The 26,118-nt window shown below is 39.2% G+C and overlaps 1 protein-coding gene across 16 annotated transcripts; it reads left to right on the top strand.

The window, feature by feature from the left end:
• The first annotated feature begins 796 nt into the window (after positions 1-796).
• Positions 797-25,597, top strand: LOC143854126 (protein FAR1-RELATED SEQUENCE 6-like). 16 transcript variants are annotated; one of them, XR_013237389.1, is made up of 8 exons: positions 797-1,224; positions 1,916-1,970; positions 20,134-20,292; positions 20,419-22,914; positions 23,669-23,742; positions 23,984-24,056; positions 24,384-24,459; positions 24,600-24,791. XR_013237389.1 is itself a non-coding variant. In XM_077363930.1 (5 exons), exon 4 carries the CDS (start codon positions 20,479-20,481, stop codon positions 22,885-22,887), a length of 2,409 nt encoding a protein of 802 aa, XP_077220045.1. In that variant the 5' UTR covers positions 797-1,224; positions 1,916-1,970; positions 20,134-20,292; positions 20,419-20,478; the 3' UTR covers positions 22,888-22,914; positions 23,984-24,791. The 16 variants fall into 16 exon arrangements, 2 of the variants coding, with proteins under 2 accessions (XP_077220045.1, XP_077220044.1); XR_013237387.1 differs by having other exon boundaries at positions 24,584-24,791; XR_013237388.1 differs by lacking the exons at positions 24,384-24,459; positions 24,600-24,791 and adding an exon at positions 25,453-25,597.
• Positions 25,598-26,118: the final 521 nt, after the last annotated feature.

Here is a 26,118-nt window from a genome sequence, read left to right as displayed (position 1 = left end):
TAAATAAAATAGCAAAAAAGAACATTACCAATGAAGCTGATTCCCTCACCTAGAACTTGAAGATCTAATTAAATCTATGAAAAAAGAAGCATATCTAAGGGTATTGATAGCCAAACCCAATGCCCATCACAGTGGACCATATTGAAACAGAAGCCACCATTATAATAAAAATTATTAATCAAGCAAATCACCTTATATTGGACTCAAAGATTAAGCCAATCTCTTCAGCAAGACCTTAGGGATCTGATCAATTCCGTGCAAAAAAAAAAATACATGCCAGATTGGAAACCATGATTGAATCAATTTGAAACAAAGTTCTCAAAAAAAGTCAAGAAAGACTCTACCTACACTCCAATGTTCCCGTGAACTAAAAAGTAACAGACTCTACAATATCAAACCCACAACAAGAACCCATGAATGCAAAATAACTTTAATAGACACTAGCAATAAAAAAAGCACATCAAATTCAAACCATAATCTAGGCAATAAACATTGCCAAAAAAAAAAGAAAAAAGAAGAAGAATAAAGCACCAAATCAAGCCCAAAAGCACTGTAATCTCTCTCTCTCTCTCTCTTAACACACAAACAATCCTCAACAAACCCACAAGAATGGGACCATTTGCAAAGAAGTTTGTCAGAGTACAAATGGATAAATTTTAAAAGGGCGACATTTGCAAAGAAGACGATAGATGGATGGTCCGGTTCATGCACACAGGACAACAGTGTAGGCCCTACAATTTGGCTGTCATGCATATAAGATCGACTAGCAAGATTAATGTATCTTAATGAACGACAATAGCTTGATCCAATGCACATCTGACATATGTGCTTGATAATTGAGTCCGGTGAGTTGGTGCTGAACCGAGATCTCTCATTGGAAAGAATGGCACAGTTAGTATTGTTTTTTGAATGGTATAGATGTTGGATATCAATGGCCCAAAACTATGCCATGCACCCATCACAAACGAAAATCTGAAAATCCTTTCAGGCTCTGTTCAGTTGCACGCTAGAAACGGAAACGGAAAGGAAAAGAGTGTTTTTTTCCAAAAATCCGTCACAGAGACTCGGAAAGGATCTATTTTCTTCGAATAACGTCGTTGTGGAAAACAAAAAAAAGCGACCGTCGAGACTTCATCTTCCTCGAGAGAAGTGGAAACCCTACCAGGCAGCAGTGAAACTTCATCATCCTCGAGTAGCTCCCAGCCTCGCCGGAGCTCCGGCACGGTAAGAGAAGATCTTCTCTCTCTATCTCCTTCTCCCTCTCTACCTCTGTACCTTCCCTTTCTTCTTTCTCGTTTTTTTGTAGAACCTCTTCGAGGGTTCATCATGTGCTGGTTTTTAGATCCAAGACCGAGGGTCTAGGGTTCTTCGTCGCATTTTCTTCACCGCCTCTCGTCCTCTAACTTCGTCCCTCTCTCAGATCCAACCGTTAGGGTTACTATATTGCGTTTTTGCTGAAAATTCGAGGGTTAGGGTTACTATATTGGTGTTCTTCTTTGGGTTTTTCCGGGCTTTAGGGTTCTTTTTTGGGGTTTTGGCTGAATTTTTGTACCTTATGTTTGTTTATTGCATTTGATTTTTTTGGGAATGTTGGTGAATGTTATATAAGATCGAATACTATTTTTGTGGGAATGTTGGTGAATGTTATATATTGCATTTTATTTTTGTTGGGATGTTGATCCAACACTATCTAGGGTTGTTGGATCAGATTTTTGAATCTTCTGATTTTTGTAGCTTATGTTTGTTTATTGCATTTGATTTTTCAGATCGAACACTATCTAGGGTGAATGTTATATTTGATTGTTTTCAATTTTGATGGTGAATGTTGGTGAATGCTCTGATGGCTTGGATCTAAATTTTTAGGATCTTATTTGTTTAGGCTTTTGAATCGGGTTTGCTATCCTTTCTTTTGCAGGTGGTCACCCTCTCATTTGATTTTCATTGTCAAGATCCGTTCCATCATTTCCAAGGTAATCAATACTCACAGTTATTTTTTTTCTAGTTCTATTTAGTTAAATGTATTTAAGGTAGATGTGGTGTGCTGTTTGGATGTGCTTGGATGGATGGATGGATGGTTTATTGAGGGGTTGTTTATGGAGGGATAGGTTATGGATGGATGGTTTATGGAGTGGTTGTTTATGGAAGGATGTGTGATTTGTGGAGAGTTTTATGGAGGGAGGGGGTTTATGGATGTGTGATTGTTTGTGGTTGTGTTTAAGATGCCTTGTTTTTTATTGTGTTGTCATTTCCATTGAGTTATTAACTTCTTCTTTAGAGTAAGATGCCCCGTCGTCCTACAAGGAGGAGGAAGAAAGAGTTGATGCGAAGAGATGAGTTATTAACTTCTTCTTTGTTGGTTCCATTATTTTGCTTTTAAAATCTGCTTCTTAAGTTTTTTTGAGTATTTATTTGTATTAGTGGATTATTTGATAGGGCTTAAGGGGCATAACTTGCTTTATATGTGGTAAATAACATATTCTGTGCTGTTTCTTTTCCTTTTCCCTGGTCAGGACCAATTGGATGGTTTGGATCATCTGTTCATAAAATCTCTAGAGCCAGGACTAAAATCTCATGGTGGGACCCACTTAAAATGGATGAAATGAATGCCAAGTATCGAGCTCGAACAATATTTGCACCCCTTTCTTTTGTTACGTACACCCTCTAGCTAATTTACAAGACTTTTTTACCGGCTGCCCCGGGCCCAATGCTAAATGATCACAGCGAAGAGTGGAATTATCAACACAATTGTTTTGAACAAAAATAGGGAGATAATCCGCACCCAGTGAAGTGAATTGACGTCAAAAAGCGTTAAAAGTCTGCCACATGACGTAACCTCCTTTTTTGACGCCTTTTGACGTCAATTCATGTTACAGTGGTGCGAATTATCCAACAGGGGGTGCGGATTTATCATATCCCTAATATATCCGCTAGATATAGAGAGCCGTTAAACGAAACCTTGGGTTTCAGAAACTTATTCCCCGTTGCAACCAAACCCTAATCTCAACCCGTTCTTCGTCTCCATTCCTCAAACACTCTCTTCAAAATGGGGTAAGCTTAAGTTTTCTTTCATCTCCATATACATAGGTTTTGATCGTTTGTAATGCTAGGGTTTGGAAGATGCTTTGATTTTCTAGCCCTAACATCGTTTTAGTTTTTTTCGGAGTTTTTTTTGAATTATGGAATTTTCTCGTATATTCGTTGGTTTCTTGTGTAATTCGTTGTTTCATGTGATCTGCTTGATACAATGGTAAGGTTTGGAAGATGGTTTACTTTTCTAACCCGAATGTGATTTTAGTTTTTTCAGTGGTTTCTGAAAGTATTGAATTTTCTCAGATATGTTTGTGTAATTCATCGTTTCATGTGATCTGGACTATACAATATTCGTTTGTTTGCTTTAAAATCATGGGAGATCTATACAATGGTTTAATTAAAAGATCCAAAAGTTGACTCCGTGTTGCCGAGTTAGATTTTGCAAGTAAACTCATTTCAGCCTCGATCTAAACCCTGTTTGATCAGATTGGATGATTATGATGTCACTCTGAATAAATGCTGAAAATCTGTATTAATTAGGCTGTGTACTGATAGTACATCCATGCGATATGCCCTAAGAAATGTTTGTTGAATCAAATGCTATAAAAGTCTGGTGACTTGGTGTGATGGAGTTGGATGGACTGAAACAAGAGATTACCCCATCAATTAAAAGGGAATTGTGCAAAGCTTTCATAATACTTGTTTTGATCTAGCACAAGATAATATAGGCCCAAGTTTAATTCAGGTCTTCTCTCCATACAAACATAAATCTCTAGGATTTGGCATGCCCCACTACCTGTTACATGGATTCTTCTGAATGAGCGATGTACCCGTGTGGGACTAGGTGGGACCCAGCATGATATGAGACAGGTTTAAAGGGGCAAGCCTAATGTGTTCCATCAGCTCTGGAGCTTTTGTTGTATTGGTTAGGTACGTAAAATTTGGTATCATAACACCTATGGAGCCGGCTACCTAGTAAAAAGCCAAAGTGAAAGCCGTCACAGAGTGGGCCACCAAGGACGGCGGATGCAGAAGTGTAGTGGAATGTTATGGTTCTGAGTGGGGGCCTACCTAGGTATTGGACTAGGTGGGACCCAGTCTGGTATGAAACAGGTTTAAAGGGCCTAGCCTAATGTGTTCCATCAACTCTGGAGCTTTTGGCTTATTGGTTTAGGTACCTAACATATTACACTTATCTTTCCTCAATTTCGCAAATCCAGTTCACACAAAACATCTTTCTTCCTCTGCAGATGCGAACCTCAAGGTTCAAAATCTCGAAGCATTAAACCAAATCACCAAACACAAATCATAAATTCAAAGCCCTAAAAGACTTCCTTTTTTCCCCACACACAATTTCAATCATCCAAATTGAAAAACGAACCGTATAGTGTAAACCCTAAAAATTCAAAATCTCAAAAAATACTACCAAATCATACCATCTTCGTGGGTTTTAACAAAAAAGTACATACAAAGGAAATTGATAAGTAAGTTTCGAGCTCAAATAAATAATTTGTAACTTGATGAGAAATATGAAGGATAAATACCTGAAAGAGCGTGGAGAGAGAGTCTAACAACGAAGGGAACCGACGAGGAAGACGAAGAGGGCAAAATGGAAAGAAGACGCGCGCGTCAGGATCAGAACTGGACTGCGAGAAAAACGACGAAAATAAAAGTAATAGGACGCGCCTTTAATACGCACTCCACCATGGAACGACCAATAATCTTATGTCTTTGTCCCAGTTGTTTCCATGGCCATGTGGCAAAAATTTATTAGCTGTTTAAAAAGCGATGCGTTTAAGTGAGAAAAACAGTAGAGCGAAATGACAATAATATCCCCATGTCGGCGTTGAATTCTTAAAAGTTCACATACCTGTGTAGTACGGTCATCGAAGGGCAAAAAATAATTTAAAATTGACTTTTTTCATTTTCTTTCAAGCATGTTATATACTTATCTTTACTATTTCTCTATGAATATGAATATTCATCCTTTTACATTTTGTGATTTCGGACAAATAATTCATAGTTTTAGTCGCTAAGAAACCATAGTATACAATTTAGCCGAAAGCCATTTCACCTCTCACTTCTGAAGGAGAGAAGAGCAAAAATGTGACGGATCAAGTGGGGAATGTTATCAGCAGCACTGCTGTATTTTGATGAGGGAGGGGCACTCCTCACTTTATTAAAAGGAAATTTGGTCGAAAGGGTCCAAAAAATAGCGGAAATAATGAAACGGTACCCCCACATTTCAAATTTGTGAAATGGGTCCATTTTACTTTTCCTGACATGTTTTTTTACCTAAATACCCTCAGACGGTTTTGTTTATTTTAAAAATATTACAGGCTTACAACTCTCTTTTACCTAGAAGGGGTTACCAGGTCAAGGAAAATTGGGGTATCACATATCAAAATGGGGTGACCAAGAGATGAAATGAGGTTATCACACCTGGAAAAATTTCGGTTCATGTCTATTGGGCCTGGAAGGGGTTACCAGGTCAAGGAAAATGGGGTATCACATAGGAAAATTGGGTGACCAAGAGATGAAATGGGGTTATCACAGCTGAAAAATTTTCGGTTCATGTCTGTTGGGCCTGGAAGGGGTTACCAGGTCAAGGAAAATGGGGGTATCACATGTGAAAATGGCGTGGTGACCAAGGGTTATCACACCTGGAAAATTTTTGGTTCATGTCTGTTGGGCTTGGAAGGGGTTACCAGGTCAAGGAAAATGGGAGTATCACATATGAAAATGGGGTGACCAAGAGACGAAATGGGAATATCACACCTGGAAAAATTTTGGTTCTTATCTGTTGGGCCTGGAAGGGGTTACCAGGTCAAGGAAAAATAGGGGTATCACATATGAAAATGGGGTGACCAAGAGATGAAATGGGGTTATCACACCTGGAAAATTTTCGGTTCATGTCTGTTGGGCCTGGAACGGGTTACTAGGTCAAGGAAAATGGAAGTATCACATATGAAAATGGGGTGACCAAGAGATGAAATGGGTGTATCACACCTGGAAAAGTTTCGGTTCTTATCTGTTGGGCCTGGAAGGGGTTACCAGGTCAAGGAAAATGGGGGTATCACATATGAAAATGGGGTGACCAACAGATGGAATGGGGTTATATCTATTGAGTCATTTCCATAGGATGGTCAAGTATGATTTAAACAATGCAACTTCCTTTCAGCCATTTATTTTGCGCTCAAAATCTTCATTTTGAGTTAGACCTTCTACCCTGTATGTGAGAGAGAGAGAGAGAGAGAGAGAGAGAGAGAGAGAGAGAGAGAGAGAGAGCAGAAGAGGAATACGAAATTTCCTATATGATATTTATTTACTATAAGTAAACTTACATTTATAAACTATTTAAGAGGGATGCTCTCACACGGCTACTTAGCAGCTTGAGGGCAGGAGGGCTGCAGCCTGAGGGTAGTCGGGCTGCTATAGGCTACAAACTTCTAGTCTAGAAGTAGATTTACTCCAGTTTCTTGCCTACGTTTTATGGGGGTCACAATCTCTAATTTACAGCAAGTTTTTAGGCTATTGTTAAGGCAATTAATAGCATGGAAAAAATCGGTGCTTTGGAAATTTCCGTTTTCTATACGAGGCATTAAATGTGAGACGCGAGTTTCTCATGACGCTGGCACAACCACTACTCTCTCTCTCTCTCTCTCACACACACACACACACATTTAGATGGCCCCATCAAGAGTGACCATCCATTATGTGGATTCCATCATGCAACAACATATGGACGATTTGGATCATCTTATGGAGCGGGCTGTACCATACATTTTTGAAAAATATGGGTTTATATCTATTGAGTCATTTCCATAGGATGGTCGTAACGCTCAGATCTATTGAGGGACCGTATAAACCCGTCTTTTTATATGATGGGTGGCTGTATAAACCCGTATTTTTTTAAAATGTACGGTACGGCCCACTCCATAGGATGATCCAAACCGTCCATTTGTTTGGCCACAATTTTGGCCCAAAAATCATTTCATAGGATGATCCTAAACCTCCGATCTATTGTTAAAGGAAACTTTCAATTTATAAGGTTTCAATTAATTAACTTCTAGGGCCACCCTAGTTTTCCCATTATATATAGGGATTTGCTTTGCTAGGCAATTTGGCCGAAAGCCATTTCAAGGCTCACTTTTGTAGGTGAGAACACCCACACATGTTCACTTATTAGCAGATTTTACCTTGTTCATTTGATGGGAAATGTTATCAGCACTGCTGTATTTTGATGAGGGCACTCCTCACATTATTAAAAGTACGGTATGGCCCGCACCATAGGATGATCCAAACTGCCCATTAGATGGGCCACAACCTAAATAGGTTGGGCACCAAAAATCATTTCCATAGGTTGATCCTAACCCTATGGAAATGAATTTTGGTGCCCAACCTATTTAGGCTAAAAGTACAGTATGGCCCGCACCATAGGTTGATCCAAACTGCCCAAAAATCATTTCCATAGGTTGATCCAAACTGCCCATACAGTATGGCCTGGAACATACCGTACTTTTAATAAGGAAATTTGGTCAAACGGTACCCCAAAATATCTGAAATAGTGAGCTTGAACCCTTGAATTTCAAACTTGTCAAAGGGGGTTCCATTTTGCTTTTCCTGACATGGTTTTTGGCCGAAATACCATTCCACTCTCAAAATACACGTTAAGCCATAAAAAAGGGATAAAAAGTGTTTCCTTCTTTTTCTACCAACCCTTCTTTTTCCCCAATCACCATTAACAACTGGAACAAAAAAAAAGGAGAAAAATGTGAGTTTTATTTTTGTCCTCTTAGGGTTTGTGCTTGTAACCCCTAATATCTCATTTATAACTCTGTCTTTTTATGATGGTGTATAAGGGTGTATTAAGGGTTTATAAGAGTTTATAAGGGTTCATAAGTGTTATTAATGTTTGATGGCCCTACCATTGAGTTGAACCCAGTGTTATTAATGTTTGATGGCCCTACCATTGAGTTTAACCCTTGCTATGTATTTCATAACTGCCGTGATTAGGGTTGTCTAAGGGTTTATAAGAGTTCATAAGTGTTATTAATGTTTGATGGCCCTACCATTGAGTTGAACCCTTGCTAGGTATTTCATAACTGCCGTGATTAGGGTTGTCTAAGAGATTATCCAAAAAATAATCCCTTTTTTTTTGGCTTTGATAATCCCATAGAAAATCCCCATTTAGGTATTGGAAACCACCTTTTAGTCCATGACCCTATTTTATTCCAATCTGTCCAATTGAAACACCTTCGATAAGCTCCATTAAGCCACAACTTTATAGCCCCTTTTAGAGTCTTGAAGTTTATGTTAGAGAGTTTAGACCCCCTGTGTAAAATTATAGAAAAATGCCCGAATCAATGGTTTCTCTTCTTTTACACTATGATTAAGGGTGGCAAAATCAACCGAACCGAACCGATTCCGAACCGAAAATTCGGTTTCAGTTTGCTTAAACTAAACCGATTCAAATTTCGGTTCGGTAGAACCAAACTGATGATTGGCTCAGTTCGGTTTTGGTTTTAGTTCGGTTTTGGTTTTAGTTCGGTTTGGTTCGGTTTGGACAATGATAAATGTGCCCCTTTCATAGGAAAATGATAAATATTCCCCTTTTCATCGGTTCGGTTCGGTTTGGAGTGTATGATCGGTTCGATTTCGGTTCTGTTCGGTTCGGTTTGGAGGTAAGCATGTTTGGTTCGGTTTCGGTTTGGGGGTCAAACCGAACCGTTGCCACCCTTAACTATGATGGACATTTGAAGGATGAGGTTTCTTGGGACCCTGTCGGGGGGAAGAAGACATTGTTATTGGTTTCCCGCCGAATTAATTTTGATGAATTTCAAAATGCAATCCAGAGAAGAATTGGTATCACAGAAAAGAATGTTTTACTATCGATCAAATGTCGATACATTGTTGATCCATATATAATCACTTTAATCGACGTTGATAATGATGATGTCCTTCAAACAATGTTGAGGATGTTTGACAGAGGCATGTTCAATTCTGTGATTATATACATAACGAAAACCATAAGTAAGAACGGTATTAATTTATTGAATTCGTCAATGCTTCCCCCAAACAATGTTTGTATTAGTAGAACCTCTATTAATCCTAACATTCCATCTACTTCGATTCCGCTCCAAGAACGTGCACGCGAACAGAAAAATATCAAACTTGGTCCGCGTTTTGAAGTGTACTTGCAAAAAGACTACGAAAGTGAATTTGTAAGTGAAGAGATCCTTGATACCAGTATAGGAGGTAGTCCAGGAGAACGCAACATAAGGTATTTTTGTTATTTGGTAATCTTTCAAGACTTCCATAGTTCAAATTATGAATTAATCATATGGATTGAGGCTGATTATATATTTCGAACTATACAGGTCTCGATCTGACTTAAATGAAACATTGGCAAGTGGTCTGCATGCTAACCATGTTACCGGAGGTATAGATGAGTTACAAAATGATGAAGATCATGAAGTGGACGTTAATAATGTTTTTGAAAATGATTTCTGTGTAAGGGGTTTAGATTATGAAGAAGAAAGAAATGATGATGATGATGATTATCATGAGGAGGAAGTGAAGGATGAGGATGATCATCATGAAAACATCGTTGTTAGTCCAACCGCTCAGCCTATCAACGGAGGCTACAATGGAGGCTTTCCTATCATAAGGGGTACTCCTATCAGAGGTGGTACTCAATCGGTTCTGAGTGACGGTAGTGGGCCAATGGAAGTAGATGTCATGTTCGTCTGAGCCCAAGAGATAGAAGCTGATTCATTAAAATTTGACGAGTTAACAGTTGGTGAAATGTTTTATGACATGAGACACTTCAAGAAGGTTGATCGAGAATATGCTATTCGACATAGATTCATCTTTAAGAAGCAAAAGTCATCACACAAAAAGTACTCCGTTCGATGCAAGGAAGATGGTTGCAAATGGTGTATAACGGGTGTGAATCATATGACTTTTGTGGTAGTAAAGTCGTTTGTGTACATCTAAAATAAGGGTCAATGATCACCCTCTCGTTACAGCAGCTTGGGTAGCTGAGACATGTTTACGTTTATTCGCTCGCCCAGATGACGTCCGTACAAGGATCATAAGAGAATATATCAAGATGCATTGGGGTATAACTATTAGCTATTGGAAAGCATAGATGAACATCATACTTGAGATTAAGTATGGGAATGTCGATGACTCTTACCGCATATTGTCCGCATTTGCAGTTGAGATAATGGGCAAAAATCATGGAAGCTACATGCGTGTTTTTCGATACAGAGATTTACGTCCAAGGGGAGATGATAAATTTGCTCGCTTATTCTGGACATTTGGTCCCTGCGTACGTTCTTTTCGAACATTGAGACCTATAGTTTTGGTGGACGGAACGCATCTGCGAGGGAAATATCTAGGAATCTTATTGATTGCAATCGGTGTCGATGGTAACAACGGTTTATATCCATTAGCATTTTGGGTGGTGGAGACGGAGAATGAAGATAGTTGGGAGTGGTTTCTAAAGTTGTTGAAGAGTCACGTATTGCCAGAGCAGATGAATGTATTCACTATATGCTCCGATCGGCAGAAGGGGTTGTTGCAGGCAATACCTACAGTATTTTCCAATTGTTATCATTGTTATTGCATGCGTCACCTCGCTGCCAACTTCCGGTCCGACTTCAAAGATCTTCTACTTGAGAGATTATTCTGGAGAGTCGCAAGGACATTGAGGGGGAGTGTTTTCAAAGAAACAATAGAGAAGATTAAGGCAAAGAATGAACTCGCACATAAATGGATAAGGAACGTTTCGAAGAAAAACTGAGCTAGTTTTTATTTCAAGGGGGATAGGTATGATGTATTGACTACAAATAGATCGGAGTGTTTCAATGCTCTTGAAGGATGCCAGAAAATTGCCGATTGCATTATTGGTATAGCACACTCGATATCAGACTACCCAGTTCATTCAGAAGCGTCAGAAATTAGGTAGTAGTTGGCACACAAAGTTGACTCATTACGCAGAAGAACGTATGGAGTCATCACTGAGGGAGAGCTGCCAATATACAGCTTATCGAGTCGGGACTCATGAATTCGAAGTGAAGTCCCTTGAAACTACAGATTCCGTCGATTTGATAACTCGAACGTGTAGTTGTCATGCCTTTCAAACATATGGACTTCCGTGCGGACATGCAATCTAGCCATTAACATCACAGAATTCGATCCATACGATTAATGCGACGAATGTTTTGATGCAGAGAGGTATCGAGATACATACGCTGAGGTTGTACACGCAACATTAGATCGGACACAATGACATGAAAGTCCCGAACCGTTGATGATAATATTACCACCGCTTGCGAAGCGACCGTCTGGAAGGCCACGTACAAGAAGAACGGATCGTGAGTTGAAAGGTGGATTACATTACAAGTGCACTCGACGCCGACAACTAGGTCACAATAGAACAAGTTGCAGAGAACCTCCCGTCGTCGGACCGAACCTCGACGAAACTGCTATTAGACCTTCTGCACCAATACACACGAGGTCGGGCGTACCTTGTCAAGCTCCCTTCTTTGCGTAATGGTGTCGGTTTTTTTGAGGAGAAGTTGTATATGATTTTTTTTATGTACTCATATACTCTTACAATTTTTTTTTTGTTATTTTGTAAACAGTGGCTGTATTCAGATACACTTATAAATTTTTTGGAGTAGAAGTCACTCTATTTTTGAAACGGTAACGGATCGATTGCTGAGTTATTATAGTGGGTCCTACAATTTGGCATAACTCGGCCTGATATGGTCAAGTAATAATAGAGGTCTCCATCCCTGGTCATTTCTAAATTTTCATGTCATACTCCCATTTCATCTCTTGATCACCCCATTTTCATATGTGATACTCCAATTTTCCTTGACCTGGTAACCCCTTCCATGCCCAACAGACATGAATCGAAAATTTTCCAGGTGTGATAACCCCATTTCATCTATTGGTCACCCCATTTTCATATGTGATACCCCCATTTTCCTTGACCTGGTAACCCCTTCTAGGCCCAACAGATAAGAACCGAAAATTTTCCAGGTGTGATACTCCCATTTCATCTCTTGGTCACCCCATTTTTCATATGTGATACTCCCATTTTCCTTGACCTGGTAACCCCTTCCAGGCCCAACATACATGAACCGAAAATTTTCCAGGTGTGATAACCCCATTCCATCTCTTGGTCACCCCATTTTCATATGTGATACCCCAATTTTCCTTGACCTGGTAGCCCCTTCTAGGCCCAGCCCCCAACAGATAAGAACCGAAATTTTTCCAGGCGTGATACTCCCATTTCATCTCTTGGTCACCCCATTTTCATGTGTGATACTCCCATTTTCATTGATCTGGTAACCCCTTCTAGGCCCAACAGACATTAACCAAAAATTTTCCAGGTGTGATAACCCCATTTCATCTCGTGGTCACCCCATTTTCATATGTGATACCCCCATTTTCTTTGACCTGGTAACCTCTTCCAGGCCCAACAGATAAGAACCGAAATTTTTTCAGGTGTGATACTCCCATTTCATCTCTTGGTCACCCCATTTTTATATGTGATACTCCCATGTTCCTTGACCTGGTAACCCCTTCCAGGCCCAACAAACATGAACCGAAAATTTTCCAGGTGTGATAACCCTTGGTCACCACCCCATTTTCACATGTGATATCCCCATTTTCCTTGACTTGGTAACCCCTTCTAGGCCCAACAGACATGAACCGAAAATTTTCTAGCTGTGATAACCCCATTTCATCTCTTGGTCACCCAATTTTCATATGTGATACCTCATTTTCCTTGACCTGGTAACCCCTTCCAAACCCAACAGACATGAATCGAAATTTTTCCAGGTGTGATAACCTCATTTCATCTCATGGTCACCCCATTTTGATATGTGATACCCCCATTTTCCTTGACCTGGTAACCCCTTCCAGGTAAAAGAGGGTTGTAAGCCTGTAATATTTTTAAAATAAACAAAACCGTCTGAGGGGTATTTAGGTAAAAAAACATGTCAGGAAAAGTAAAATGGACCCATTTCACAAATTTGAAATGTGGGGGTACCGTTTCACTATTTCCGCTATAATTTGGACCCTTTTGACCAAATGTCCTTTTAATAAAGTGAGGAGTGCCCCTCATCAAAATACAGTAGTGCTGCTGATAACATTCCCCACTTGATTCGTCACATTTTTGCTCCTCTCCTTCAGAAGTGAGACGTGAAATGGCTTTTGGGTAAATTGTATACTATGGTTTCTTAGCGACTAAAACTCGGAATTATTTGTTCGAAATCACAAAATGTAAAAGGATGCATATTCATATTCATAGAGAAATAGTAAAAATAAGTATATAACACGCTTCAAAGAAAATGAGAAAAGTCCATTTTAAATTATTTTTTGCCCTTCGATGACCGTACTACACAGGTATGTGGCAACTTTTAAGAATTCAACGCCGACTTGGGGATATTATTGTCATTTTGCTCTACTGTTTTTCTCACCGAAACGCATCGCTTTTTGAACAGCTAATAAATTTTTGCCACGTGGCCATGGAAACAACTGGGACAGAGACGAATCATTATTGGTCGTTCCATGGTGGTGTGCGTATTGAAGGCGCGTCCTATCACTTTTATTTTCGTCGTGTTTCGCGCAGTCCGCATCTTCTTTCCATTTTGCCCTCTTTGTCTTCTTCGTCGGTTCCCTTCGTTGTTAGATTCTCTCTCCACACTCTTTCAGGTATTTATCCTTCATATTTCTCATAAAGTTACAGATTCGGGTTTGTACTTCTTTTTTTTTGCAAAAACCCTAGATTTGAGCTCGAAACTTAAATTGGATTTGCGAAATTGGGGAAAGATAAGTGTAATATATTAGGTACCTAAACCAATAAGCCAAAAGTTCCAGAGTTGATGGAACGCGTTGGGCTAGGCCCTTTAAACCTGTTTCATACCAGCTTGGGTCCCACCTAGTCCCATACCTAGTTAGGCCCCCACTCAGGACCGTAACATTCCACTACGCTTCTGCATCTGCCGTCGTTGGTGGCTCACTCTGTGACGGCTTTCACTTTGGCTTTTTACTAGGTAGCCCACTCCATAGGTGTTATGATACCAAATTTTACGTACCTAACCAGTACGACAAAAGCTCCATAGCTGATGGAACACATTAGGCTTGCCCCTTTAAACTTGTCTCATACCATGCTGGGTCCCACCTAGTCCCATACCTAGGGAGGCCCCTACTCAGGACCGTAAGATAATCTTATAGGGTTCTTCTTTTCTATTTATTGTTGGGATTTTTGCCTGAAATAGTGGCATAAGGTGCCATATTGCATTTTTCCTTTTTTTATTTATTATTATTACATTTTATGGTCTTTTAGAAAGTGGGAGTTTGATTTTTCCCATTTCCATTAGAATATTGTGATTCTTTGTGCTTTAGAGCTCCTATTCCCCACACGTTGCGGACTTCTGGTACTAGTTAAGGATGAATCTATAGGCATTCTTCTTTTTTTGTATGGGGTGTTGTGCTCATGTACCTTTGTTAGTAGAACTTTTAAAGTGTCTTTTGTAGTGGATGTTGGTAACTTCCTCTGTTCATATCAAACTCTTATAAATGGAGTTTTTGGATCACATTATCACCTGTTACATGTGGTTACTATTCATGCTTACATTTGTGTTCATATCAAACCCTTATCAATGGAGTTTTTGGATCACGTTATCACCTATCACATGTTACTATCATGCTTACATTTGGGTTTAGCACTGACTTCTTTGCTTGGTCCTTATTACCATCAATCTAAAACTGTAAGGGGCTCAAGAAAACCTGATAAAAATGCATTCAAAAGGAGTCCTTTACTAATATATGGATTAGCCTAAGTGGCCGACAACTACTTATAGAACATGTCAACTTAGCTTATATCTGAATAAAAACATTATCTATCACAGATTGAGCCCTATCATAATTTAGCTCAGCCCTTCTATTGTTATGAGCTGGGGGATTGGGATCTTTTTAGGAGCCTTTTACACGGGGTGCGGGGCTAGACGCAAGCAAGCTTAGAATTAGGCGCAACACTCGACCTATTCTCACGATTGGAGTCATGAATCAAAGAGCTACAAAACCGGTCATTGGTATATCAGAATATTCGATTCGTCAGTTGGTAGGAAGTGGATGGCCAAGTTCAGTAGATTAGATTGGGGCATCGAAGTATGAGGGAACCGAACCAGGCAAAGCGAATGCTAACCTTCCTCTACCCAATATATGGACCCATCCCCTAAAGACAAGCCATAATAGGAGGGATATCAGTAGCCAACCGCATAAGAGGGACAACAACGATAGATAGTCCAGCTCCTCTTAAGCACTCTTCTGCAGGTTACAGGTCTCCCCACTTTCTCTATTAGCCTCCTCCTCACTAAAGACAATATAGTAGTTCACCCCCGCTAGTAAGGTCTATCCGTTCTAATAGAGGGTGAACTACTATATGGTCTTTAGGATGGGAGGGAGCAACCCCCTACTACCGCCTCTATTGCAGCAGTTTCATTTTATGCCGATGTCTATCCCGGGGATGGCTCATCAATAGTATTAAAACAACCACCGAGAAGGTAGATGGAAGCTCTCCTTTCAATGGTCATTCTAGCTGCCAATGATTAGCTATCCCATGGACCAACTTGTTCTATCGATTGGTCAATATGATTTGGTTCATGACTATAATTGCTTCGTATTGACTTCATATAGAAGATGTATTTATGGAAATCAAAATAAAGTCTATAGATCTTTAGAACTTAATGACATAATTAGAAATCATTCCAATAGTAGGGAAGTCCAATTGGATTCTTCTGTTTCTCGAGAGGTATCAGGCAGGTGACCCCTTATCTCCTTACTTATTCATAATGGTTGCAGTTGCACTAGTTTGTTCATATCCAAAGTGGAGGAAGGAAATTATATAAGAGGGTTGAAGTCTAGTAGGAAAGTCTAGCCTACTCACACTTGCAGTTTGATGACGACACCGTTATATCTATGGAGTATGGGTTGGAGAAAGCAAAATAGTAAAAGAAGATATTCAGATGGTTTGAAATGACGTCAGGATTAAATTCACACTTGCAGTTTGATGACGACACCATTATATCTATGGAGTATGGGTTGGAGCAAGCAAAATAGTAAAAGAAGATATTCAGATGGTTCGAAATGACGTCGATTAAAGGTTAATTTTGCAAAAAACTTGGTTGCTGGAATTAATATGGAGAGAGAGAGAGAGAGAGAGAGAGAGAGAGAGAGAGAGAGAGAGAGAATTGCCCATTACATCCCTTGGGCTACCATTGAGAATCAGAGTGTAGAAGTCTTCTCTTGGGACCTAGTGGTTGAGAGAATTGAAAGAAAGCTTATATCTCTTGGAAGAAGAGATGTCTCTCATCTGGGGGAGGATTACTCTTATTATGGTAGCCACAGCAAATCTTCCAGACAGTATACTTTATGTCACTCTACAAACTCCTGTCAAAGGTGGTTGAGAAGATCGAGAAACTTCGGACAATATACTTTATGTCACTCTACAAAATCCTGTCAAAGGTGGTTGAGAAGATCGAGAAACTTCGGAGGAACTTTTTTTTTTTTTTTTGGGGGGGGGGGGGGGGGGGGTTTGCAAGAAGTTGAAACATCTCATGAGTTGAAGAAGGTATGTCGATCGAAGAAACAATGAGGCATTGGAATTGCCAAAATAAGATTACAGAACAAAATGCTATTGGGGAAGTGGCTGTGGAGGTATGGGAGGAGAAAGAAACACTTTGGTACAAAATCATCAAGGATAACTATGGGCGGGGTTGAGGGGAGTGGCAGAGTAGGAACCCTGGTATAGGAAAAGGTTCGGGTGCACAAAGTCCAAATGTGTGGTTAGACCTCTTTATGAATGAGTCGTTAGATTTACAGTGGTAAGGGGGAATTAGTTAGATTTAGAGTGGTAAGCAAGGATGAGACAAGATTCTGGTTAGACCATTGGTTAGGCAAAATGTCTTTGTGCCATGCATTCCTGGACCTATATCCATTAGCAACCAATAGAGAGGCAAGAGTATGCGACTATATGGAAAGGAGGATAGGCGAAACCTTAAGGAGAGTGAGATTACCAATATTTCTTCCCTTCTTGGTGTCTTGAGTCCACATATTGCTCCCCTCATACTTCAGACAAAAGAATTTGGGCCCTTCACACCTAAGGATCTTTTTTTGTTTGCTCTTTCTTTTATAGGTTATTATTGGAGGATAGACCCATCTCTCGTATCACAAGGATTTGGTGATTGTTGGGGCCCCCACGGGTGGTGGCCTTTGCTTGGACAGTGGCAAGAAAAAGAATCAATACTTGTGAGATGTTGAAGAGAAGGAAGTTCCATCTAGCAGACTGTTGCATCTTGTACCAAAAGGAAGAAGAAACATTGGATGACTTAATGATGCATTGTCTGGTGGCTCATCGCATTTGGCGTTCGATTATACAAAACTTCAGCCTTTTCTAGGTGGCACAAAGATTGGTCAAATCCATTATCCTATGTTGTAGTAGCCGACCGTTTAGCGAGGCGGGAAGGGACATGTTCTATGGAGGTGAGTCCCTTATATGATGGTGTGGCACCTTTCGAAAGAGAGAAATAACCACATATTCGTAAACAAAGAAAGAAGGATTGTAAGGATGGTGACAGAAATCAAGATTGATCTCATTTTATGGGGTAGGAACGGAAACAACCTCTCTTGCTCCAATATGAGTGAACATTTAAGAAATTAGAGAAACCATCATGCGCGAGAAAGGCTCTAAGAGTATCATTCTTCCCAAGTGGCAACCACCACCCTTCTTAGGTTGGATTAAGCTAAATTTTGATGGAAGCTCTAAAGGCAAACTAGGTCCTACGAGTATTGGACGTCTATTCCAAGATAGTTGTGGGCGCACGTTAGTCTCATATTCTGGGCCGGTTGCGGTGTGCGATGCAAATGAGGTGGAATCTAGAGCCCTACTTTTGGGGTTGAGGAGGTACGCCTGCTCAAGGGTAGGGCAATTAATCATTGAAGGAGATTCGTCAATGCATTGGCATGGGCAAGAAATTGCGCTTCCAGGCTGTCGAAGCTTGTAGATGTTATATTTTAGATTAAGGACCTTTGCTTGCTGATTAGTCAGGATTTTAACCATAATAGAGACCTCGGAAGCAAGGGCACTCTCCTGAGCCCCCCTGTACCTGTGTGGGGTGCGGGTGCGCGGTGGGTGCGTGTCAGGTATGCACCCATCACAGATCTTTTAAAAAAATAAAATGGGTGCGTGTCGGGTACGCGCGGGGTGCGCACCCGACACGTAGGGTACGTTTTTTTAAAACAAAAAGGAATAAAAGGGGTGTGTGGTTATAAAAAGGGGCGTGGGGTTGGTGACTTAAAAAAGAAAAGCAAACCTTTTAACATAAAGTTAGGGTTAGGTTACTCTCTCTCTCTCTCTCTCTCTCTCTCTCTTTCTCTCTCTCTCTCTCTCTCTCTCTCTCCTGCAAGGCGGCAACCCTCACCCTCTCGGTATTACTCCCTCTCCCCCTCTCTGTCTCTCTCTCTCCGTCTCTCTGACCTATCTCTGTCTCTATTACTCTCTCTATCTCTCTGCCTCTAACTCTCTCTATCTCACTCTCCCTCTCCCTCTCTCTAAGGCCCTGTTTTTTTTTTTTTTTTGGATTTTGACAGTCGATTTCGAGTCCATTACAGATTATTGGACTCAAAATTACATTGGGCCCTGTTTGTTTTGGATTTTGAGAACAGATTGTGAGTCCAAAGCTGATTATTGGACTCTTTGGACTCACAATATGTTGCATCTAATTTTGTGTCCAAGAATCAGCTTTGGACTCACAATTTGTTCTCAAAATCCAAAACAAACAGGGCCTAAATGCAATTTTGGGTGCAATAATCAGTTGGTTCTCAAAATCTGATTTGGACTTACAGTTTGGTTCTCAAAAATCCAACTGTTGTTTTGATTTTGGACTTACAGTTGGTTATCAAAAATCCAATAATCAGATTTTGGACTTACAGTTGGTTCTCAAAAATCCAATAATCAGATTTTGGACTTACAGTTGGTTCTCAAAAATCAGATTTTAGACTTACAGTTGTTTTGATATTGTGACAACCGATTGAGAGTCCAAAACTGATTATTGGATTCAAAATTTTGTTTAATTTTGAGTCCAATAATCTGTTTGGGGCTCACAATTATATTTAGATCCTGTTAATTTGATATTGTGACAACCAATTGAGAGCCTAAAACTGATTATTGGAGTCAAAATTATGTATAATTTTTAGTCCAATAATCTGTTTGGGCCTCACATTCGGTTGGGGTTTGCTTCTTTTGCTTACTAAAATTGCTTCCTTATAAATTTATAAATTTGTCTGATTGTTCTCCAATTGTTTTTTAATTTTTATAAATTTATAATAAAATATTAAAATATTAAATATATTATTATATTCAGCGTACCCGAACGTACCCGCACGCGGTTTTTTGGAAAATCACGTACCCCTGTGCCTGTGCCGTGTCGTACCCGCACCCCGAACCCGTACCCGTGCTTCTTTGTTAGCGACCAATCTCCTACATGCTTAGTGGTAGAGGCAATGAGTACACATGTTGCCATGAGGTGTAGGGTCAAGGCTGGTACAGAGAGAATCAAAACCATAAGAGAATATCGCCTAATGAACAAGCGGATAAATTGGCAGAGGGAGTGGAAAAGCAAGTTGTGGATGTTATCGGCTCACTTCAAGAGTCGATGAATTCAGGTAAGCTGATATTACTGAGTGTTTAGTTTGTTTTCTTAGTTGTATAGTCTTGGTGGAACGCCATGTCCCTCTTATGTATACGGTTGCTTGGTTTTAAATAAAGTTAGTTACCTTGCAAACAAACAATTATTTAAGTTATTTTGCCCTGTTTGCCTGTTTCTTGAGGCATAGTTGTGATGTGGTCTATTTTCGTTGTCTCCATGGCTTTAAATTTGTCATGCTCCTATAGAATGCAGGTTATATGCTGGTGTGGTGGACATACACCTTAAAATTCCTCTTGTAAAAAGTTGTTCATAATATTTATTATTAGCTAGATTGGATGGAAGCTTAATATGATTTGAAATGTTTTGGCAGGTACCTGATGAATATTGGAAGAGTTTTAGGCATCTTGGGAACAGTACAGGCAGATTTCACTGAACATGACCCTATTTGAACGGAACTCAAACCAAATTTCAATTATTGCTTGTTTCTGGTTTCTCAGTGTGCTAGCTACAATTATAGGTGGCTGTACTGGTATAGTTCAAAATGTCCAATTATTATTATTATTATTATTATTATTATTATTATTTTGTTAGGTGTTTCAGATATGAGTTTACCTTTTCACAAAATAACAAAAAAAATTGTTTTCTCTTATCACAGTTGATATCGAAAGGGTCAGGGCATAGATTTCAAACCTTGCACGAGGATCAAGTGGAAAGAATGTCTACCATGAGTTATCACATGGGTGTCTCTGAGATGGACAAAAATGCAACGGAAATAAATTGTGGCACGTTCAACACTGTTGGTGACGGTGAAATGAATGAAAAATCATCAGGGAGAGGGTACATTGCAGTGGAAGGAAATGAAAATTTAGTTCCTCAACTCGGGATGGAGTTTGAACCTACAAGGAGAGAGTCCATTTCAGTAGAAGGAAATGCAAATTTTGTTCCTCAACTGGGGATGGAGTTTGAATCTCCAATAGCTGCTCATTCGTTCTATAATAATTACGCTGAATTGTCTGGGTTTGCGACTAAGATAAAATCTTCTAATTATCTAAGAACTAATAAAGAATTGAGACGCATGATATTTGCATGTACAAAAGAGGGCTATAAGAAAAAGGATGAAAACATTAAGAATCCAAGACCCGAGACAAGGGAAGGTTGCTTGGCAATGATGGGGATCAGGAAAAAAACGGACTCTGAGAATTGGGTTGTAATTAAAGTTGTCACTGAGCACACCCACATACTTAGTCCAGCAAAAAATTCTTTCCAATCACACAGTGACACAACTCCTGCAAAGAAAAGAGCACATCCTGACCATGAGGAAAGAGTAAGGACAAAACGGTCATTTGCAGACAAAGAAAAGAGCATTTCTCCTGCCCTTCAGATTGATAATGCGGGGCTTTCTCTCGAGGAAGGAGTAAAAACTAACCGACCAAATTCAGATAATTTCTTACAAAGAAGACCGCGTCACCTTACACCGGCATTTCTGCGGCCCTTGCTATGCCGAGAAAAGAGCATTTATGCCGCCCTACAAGAAGGAGATGTACAGACTGTTCTTAATTCTTTCAAAAATATGCAGATAAAAAATCCTTCTCTCATTCATGCAATTGGTATTGGTGATGATGGACGTTTGAGGAATATTTTTTGGGCTGATGCTAAAGCCAAGGCATCTTATAGTTACTTTGGTGATGTAATAATGTTTGCTAGTGCATGCTTGACAATCAACTGTGGCATTCCGTTTGCATCATTTGTGGGAGTTAATCACCATGGACAGAGCATGGTATTTGGCTGTGGGTTGCTTGCAGATGAGACAAAAGAGGCATATAGTTGGTTGTTTAAAACATGGCTGCAGGCAATGTCAGACCATCCTCCTATCTCAATAATTACTGAACAATCCTTCTCTATACAAGCAGCAATTGCAGAAATCTTTCCTACGGCCCGCCATCGCGTTTGCGAATTCCATATCATGAAAAAATTCCCGGAAAAATTGGGCCCTCTAGTTAGTGATGATTTGTTCTTGAATAGATTTCGTGATTGCATTTATGACTCTCTGACAGTTGAGGAGTTCAGGAGAAACTGGTTGGAAATTATCAAAGATTATAAACTTGCAGAGAATGAATGGCTTAATATGCTTTACGAAGATCGTGGTCGATGGGTCCCAATGTATTTAAAGGACACCTTTTTTGCAGGGATATCTGCTACCCATTTAAGTGAAAGTGTGAATGCATTTTTTGTTGGATTCGTGCACCCAAAAACCAGTTTGAAGGAATTTGTTGAACGGTATGAGCTAGCTGTAGAAAACCAGTGTCAGAAGGAAGCACAAGCAGATTTCAATAGTTTCCACATGAAACCTTCTATGAAGACGAAATCATTTTTTGAAAAAGATGCTGCGAATGTTTACACTAGCGAAATTTTTTCCAAATTCCAAGATGAGATTTGCGGAATGCCCAATTGTAGCACAAGATTAATTGAGGAAGCTGGGGCAATTGTGAGGCATATGGTCATAGAAATCGATGAGGGCGATAATGGAAATAGAAAAGTGAAGGAATATGAAGTCCAGTTTGATGCCTCTAAAAGTAAAGTTCATTGCATTTGCCGTTCTTTCGAGTTCCAAGGCTATCTTTGTAAACATGCATTAGTTGTCCTAGTTAATTCAGGTGTCAATCAAATTCCATCTCGTTACATATTGTCACGTTGGAGAAAGGATGCAAAGCGTGTCATAGATGAAGCCCGCGATGGTACTCTTTGGAGGAAGCGTTATGATGACCTGTGTTGTCGGAGCACTAAATTTGCACAGGACGGGGCACTTTCTGAACATACTTATGTGGTTGCATTGAATGCACTAGATGAAGCATGGAATAAGGTCCGACAAGCAAATGATTCTTTAGGCAAAGTCTCAAAGCCTAACATTGAATCTGTTGGCAGATTTTCGTTGCATACTCTTGCCACTTTCCAAGGAGTTACAGAGCCCAACACTAAATCTATTGGCAAAGGTGGAGAAAATAGCACGATGGGTATCAATAGTGATCAGAATGTTGATCACGTGTTTGAAGCAAATAATAATCAGGTCCAAACAATGCTCCAAAAAGAGGGTTTCGGCGAGCTTATCAATGTCAATGTTCACTAGAACAACCAGTTGGAAAGAATAACAGTGGTAATTTCTGTAGCATATACAGGTAGCATGGTTATATAAACACTGTTTGCAAGGTGGATTGATTATGGTTTATAGTGCCTTTGGGGCTGATTGGGTGCATAGTAAAATATTTTCGTGGTAATATTCTTCTATTGCACACAAACCATAGTATATTGTTGCAATAGAGTTTCTTTGATGAGATATTTTCATGTTTCGAATGTGCGCAACACTTTCATTTACACGATATTTTACGTTTAAGATGCAATATTTTGTGTTTGTGCAATAGAAAGACATTATAATCCATGTTGCTACCTAAGGATTCTTTGAGACACTTTTCGATCTCTCTTATTTGTTTTTTCTGAATACTGCTAGGAAAACTTTACAATTACCTCATGTTCTGAGTTTTACCGATCCTAATAGTTTGTTTCGTAAATGGAATTAAAACATTATATCTGTGTTTCCTATTAAAATTTTCATTATATTACTTGTTAAAAACATATTATTATGTAAAAAAAATTAAAATTAAAAATAATAATAATTGAGAATTGATTAAAATATTTTGGCGAATCCACGAATTGTTTTTTTTTTTTGAGGTTTGCCGAATCCGACACTCGATACCCATGTCGGACTCCGACACACAGTATCCATACTGATGCAACATAGATTATAATAAAATGTATATGACTTGCATCCGAACAGGTCCTCGATTGTGTTGTATCAGTCAATCATATTAACTAACATTAAGTCTTACAATTGATACTTACATTTCCTTCAGGAAGAATCTGCTCCAAAATTTAAGGGTTGGTAACCTATATGGCACATGATGGAGCTTCGAACATATGATATGAAGTAGGGTTCTTTCAAACTTTGATCACTTTGTAGCTAATTTACTTGGATTCTCTTCTTAGTGGGGGTTTGTCATGTATTCTATGAGGCCATCCAAACCCACTTGTAACTCTTTCTTCCAGTCCATTTTGAACACAATAAAGCTTTCAAGTGGCTGCTTGAATTATTGCTATTTCACACTTTTATTGATGTACCTACTTATCAGCGTGCTTTTCTTTGAGTAGGTTTGTCATATATGTTGCAGGGTATGCATTCCCATTCCTTTTGGTTCCTAGCAGTTGTTTTGGAATGAAAGGGTGCTTCGCAAATAACTAAAGGTAAATATGCCTTTCTCATACTGATGTTGCCTCATTCTGTGTCACATGAATTGATAATTTAAATTATAATATTTAGGAACACATTTTCCTTAGAAAAGCTCAATCTTAGGAGTTGGAACATCCCAATATGTGTTAATTGCACCACTCTATCAGTCTATCTACATTAATTTGGGGTTATAGTTGGATTACACATAAGATCAAATTATGGGGCTCTTTCTTTCTGCGTCTTATATCATGCTTGACAACAGATGTAGAAAAGTTGAGCTAATCTGAGAAATTTTATACAAATCTTTTTTATGATTTTGCTGCCCCTCAAATTGGATTTAGGCCTCATGCTGTAATGGCATATGTTCCGGTTCCAATCTATTGAATGGCGTGGTGGCAGGACTGTTTAGCTGTCAAGGTTAGGGTGAAGTCTTCTCCTACGTTATTGGGATGATGTGAATTTTTTCAGTTTCCTTTAACTTTCACCCTCATGAAGGATGAAAAAGGCTCTTTTATAATTTTTATCTCTGAAATTTCTGCAGTGATTGCATCTTTTAGGTTAGCTGTTCTAGGCCTCGGAAATCTGCGGCAGTGTTCGCATCTTTTGGAATAGCTGTATACAAGTCCAATGAGAACCACACAATTTGTCTAGTTAGAATTCAAGTAGTAATTTGTTCTTTGTTTCACGACAAACATTTTATATCTTGAAATATTCTCTTAATCCTCTCCTTTAATCTGTTACCTCTTCAAGTAGTGATCTACCATGTTGTTTGAAGTTGAACTGCATTGTGTGCTTTTTGGACCCACTTTGACAGTTCTATCTGCCGTCATCCATTTACCTTTTTTTTTTGCATTGTCATTTTTCATTCAATCTATGCAAAGGTGGTTGTGCTATTGTCATAACATTTGATTATCGACATTTTGAAACTACAATAGAGACTTGGTGGTGGTGATATAGCCAATTAATGCAATATTAACACTTCAAGCGGCGTTCGCAGGTCCTGGAAATTCTAATCATTGAGGGGTCTCAAAATTCTATTCATAGTTTGCCCTTCCTTTAAGGTTACATTTAGTTAAAAACTTGTGGCATATGCCCTCATTTTTACCCAAGTATTCTGGGTTTCTATTTTATTTTATTTTGAATGGTGAGTGTCTTTTTTTTTTTTTGACAACACATTTCAGTTTCCATGCTAATGCAAGTGAATTCATAGCTTACCGCTTCTCTTTTGAATACTGTTGTATTTATCTTTGTGATGTGTGAGAGCTACTTTGGTGAACACATGCACAATTAGTCATGGTAAATATAGTTGGTGGAAATTTTGACTACAGTTTCTTAACCAAAGTTGGAGATGATCACAGATTTTTATTTAACTCTGCCTATTCTTGTGGCTACATGGGGTTTATTGGGCAGCTGTCTCATGTTCTGCTTCCTTGGAGATTGATTTGCCACATGGAATTTGGAGATATTTATTGTGTTATTTCGATGATGTGCTCTGAAAGTGAGATTACTTTTCTGTTCAAGAAATATGGCTATATGATTAGCGTTCAATGATTTTATGTTATTTCTACTAAAGTTTCTATGCAAATGGTTACATTGGATGCTTCTCGAAATGTGTTCTATTTATACTAAAGTTTCTTGATAAATGGTTACATTGGATGATTGTAGAAAGATATTCTGTTTCAATCCTAAGTGCTTCAAGGCCTCGGCCTAATGCGTTCCATCAATCCTGAGGCTTTTGTCATATAAATTAGGTACCTAACCTCTGGTATAAGAGCTAACACATCTAAGTCGTTCAAGAGCCTAGCCTGGAACGTGCCATCAGTTTTAGGAATTTTGGTGTGTTGATTAAATACTTAGCATATTCTTACCATTAGTTTCTTATACAGCAAAATGAATAAGTTTGGGAAAGTTGGTGCCGATGCATTGAGTTGTTTGAAGGTGAGAGGCATGAATCAAATAAGGGCAGGTCTATTGGATTCAGTTGTTGGATGTGAAGACATGTATGGTTACTACATGAGATTGGTAAGTGGAAGACATAAGCAAGTAATCCCATGATAGGTAAGCAGTTTTGTAAAT

Source organism: Tasmannia lanceolata, unplaced genomic scaffold, assembly GCF_043159265.1.
Source record: "Tasmannia lanceolata isolate RefF3 unplaced genomic scaffold, GAP_Taslan_0.1 ptg000020l, whole genome shotgun sequence".
Taxonomy (NCBI): domain Eukaryota; kingdom Viridiplantae; phylum Streptophyta; class Magnoliopsida; order Canellales; family Winteraceae; genus Tasmannia; species Tasmannia lanceolata.
Note: the sequence above shows the minus strand (reverse complement) of the source record. Positions and strands in the feature narration are given on the sequence as shown.